Genomic DNA, 2,972 nt, shown 5'->3' with positions numbered 1-2,972 from the left:
GCCCTATTGATTGCCACCATTAACCACATTAGCTACTCTATGTAAATTATTCTAGAGTTTTATCAGTTCTTCCTCTCGAAGGAGATCATATCTTTCTTTTGATATTATGTATAGTTAATTTGTATATATATCAGAGAAAACATAATTTATTTGTTCAAAGTATATGCATTTTGAAAATGATTAGCAATCTCTAAGGGAAAATATTATAATAACCTAGTCATAGGAAAAAAGGAAATAGTTCAAATCAGTAAGTACACAAAGACCATAATTGTTTCCCTTTCCTTTTTTAAAAATAAAGTACTGAATTTACAATGGAAAATAATTTAGTAATAATTCCTATGAGAGGTGTTTCTGTGTTATTAGTTTCTTCAGAGAAGTCTTGATGTCTTTGTTTCTTAGGCTATAGATGACAGGATTCAGGATCGGGGGCACTACTGTATAGAATATAGACAAAAATAGATCTAGAACTGAGTTAGATTTCTGGGGTGGTTTTAGATTAGTAGTGACAGCTGTTGTGAGAAAAATCGTAAGAACAATTAGGTGGGGCCCACAAGTAGAGAAAGCTTTTGAGCGACCCTCCATAGTTGGAATCTTTAGCACAGTTGAGAATATAGGACCATAAGAGATAGCTATGAAAATAAAGCAGAGAATCCCTAAAGCAATTCCAATAGCCATAGTCACATCTAGTCCAATATGTATATCAGAACAAGAGAGACTAAGTAGTGAAGGGATGTCACAGAAAAACTGATGAATCTCCTTGGAGCTACAGAAAGGCAAAGTGAATGTACTAGTTGAGTACATAACCCCCAGCAAACCTCCACTGAGCCAGGAAATAGTTGCCAGCTTCACACATGTCCCTCTAGTCATGATGACTTCATAGTGTAAGGGATGGCAGATGGCCACATAGCGGTCATAGGACATCATTGTGAGTAGCAAAAGCTCAGATGCTGCAAAAAAAATTACTAAAAAGAACTGCAATACACATCCTATGAAAGAAATGGAACGACTATGACTCAGGGAGTTTGTGATAGATTTAGGGAGGGTGGTAGAAATAAAACAAAGATCTAAAAAGGACAGGTTCTTCAGGAAGAAGTACATGGGAGATTGGAGATGCTTATCAAGTGAGATGAGGGTGAAAATGAGCAGGTTCCCCAACAGAGCCACCAGGTAAATCAATAAGAAAAGTGTGGCATGTAACACCTGCATCTCCCGGGTGTTAGAAAAGCTCATCAGGAGGAATCCTGTCACCATGGTAAGGTTGGTCATGCTCTTCGATTTCTCTTGGTTATCTGCACAGAAAAGAAGCTGTTATCAAATAATAAAATTGTTCCGTTTGTTAGTTCAGGCGTACTCTGTGACTGTGTAAATGACAGTGGTTTGATTTGATCATTTGATAAGTAAAGAGATAAACTGATAATAATAATTTATTTTTAAACATAATTTGATAACTACTTTTACTTATGGTGATTTCTTTTGGGATATATTTTATTTTAATTTCCTAAATTTATTTTTCTGAGGAAACAGTGGTAGATTTGACTAGAAGTATCTCATAAAACAAAACAGGTTTAAAATACCTAAACTAGGTATTTTAAGTTCTTTTCTTCATTCCAAAGATCTGTGTTTCTATAAACAGTATATGCACTTTGAAAAAAGATGATGATAATAATAACATTATATCTCTCAAGTACATGAATTTTAAGGATTATAGAGCTCTTTGTCACAAGAACCAAATAACATAGAAGAGTCAACTAGTATTACACCATTTTGACCATATCTTATGGTCAAATCTCAGGGAAACTATGTGACTTTCCTGTGGTCATACAAGAATTGTCAGAACCTGGTTGCTTCCTCTGATTTTCTGATTCCCAGATTTAATTGAAAGCTATTCCACATAGCTGTACTGAAGCAAAACTGAACTTTCTCTTTATGAAACAAATGACCTTCTTTCCATTCTTCTAGAATGTTAGTTAGATAGATTCTCAATTTAAAATTTTGTTCAATGCCCAGAATAGGCAGGCAACTCTAACAAGTTACAGCCTCAATTATCCAGAATCATAAAATTGCCATGCAAAGGAAGTCAGTCATGGTTTTGGCAATAACCTTAGTCATTTTAATTTTATTCTCTCTCTCTCTCTCTCTCTCTCTCTCTCTCTCTCTCTCTCTCTCTCTCTCTCTCTCTCTCTCTCTCTGTTAGTTAAATACTTATTACCAAAAGTAACCAAAAGAACCAATTTGAAATGTAAGTCCTTTGTTAACTGTAGAATGAATTCTCAAATCACCTTTGTCTAGGGTGAAGCTATGATATTTGCTTTGTATAATGAAGGTAAAATGGTGAATACTTTCTCCTTTGAAGTCTACTTCATTTTGTTTGAAGGAAATGGAATCATGAATAGAGTACATCACTTGTAGTTAGTTAGGAAGATCTGAGTCTAAATTCATACTCAACTACTTACTAGTTGTGGAATCCTTGACAAATCATTTAATTTCTTCTTGCTTCACTTTTCTCATTTGTAAAATGGTAATAATGATACCACCTATATCTAATTGTGACATTTGAATTAAATGATAATTATAAATCTCAGGATACCATACAGAACAGGATAAATGTATGTAAATGTTAACTCTTATCATCTCCACTCATAAATACATAAGTTAATATAGAAAGGCAAGCTTGGAACATCTTATACTCTCATTAAAGATAAAACAAACCTATTCATTTTTCACAAGACAAAGAATTACTCTTAAGTACTTTTCATGAATACTTGTTTTAGGTTTTTGTAAGGTAATGAGGTTAAATGACTTGTTCATGGTCACACAGCTAGGTAATTGTTAAATGTCTGAGGCTAGATTTGAACTCAGGTCCTCTTGACTCCAGGATAGCTGCCCTTACTAATACTTTCTAACAAAGTTTCATTCAACTGTTTGCTCTAAGCTCTGTTCTAGACCTTTAAAGGTCATATATAAATCAACAA

General features: G+C 34.0%; 1 protein-coding gene across 1 annotated transcript; it reads right to left on the bottom strand.

Annotated features, from left to right (window-relative positions):
• Nucleotides 1-336: 336 nt before the first annotated feature.
• Nucleotides 337-1,266, bottom strand: LOC141489739 (olfactory receptor 14A16-like). The gene has a single exon (XM_074190195.1). The coding sequence runs from the start codon at nucleotides 1,264-1,266 to the stop codon at nucleotides 337-339; it is 930 nt and encodes a 309-aa protein (XP_074046296.1).
• Nucleotides 1,267-2,972: the final 1,706 nt, after the last annotated feature.

Source organism: Macrotis lagotis, chromosome 5 (assembly GCF_037893015.1).
Source record: "Macrotis lagotis isolate mMagLag1 chromosome 5, bilby.v1.9.chrom.fasta, whole genome shotgun sequence".
Classification (NCBI taxonomy): Eukaryota; Metazoa; Chordata; class Mammalia; order Peramelemorphia; family Peramelidae; genus Macrotis; species Macrotis lagotis.
This window is presented reverse-complemented; position numbering and strand designations above follow the sequence as displayed.

Coding starts and splice junctions, on each gene's coding strand:
- LOC141489739 (XM_074190195.1), bottom strand. CDS start 1,266: ATGACCAACCTTACCATGGTGACAGGATTCCTCCTGATGAGCTTTTCT.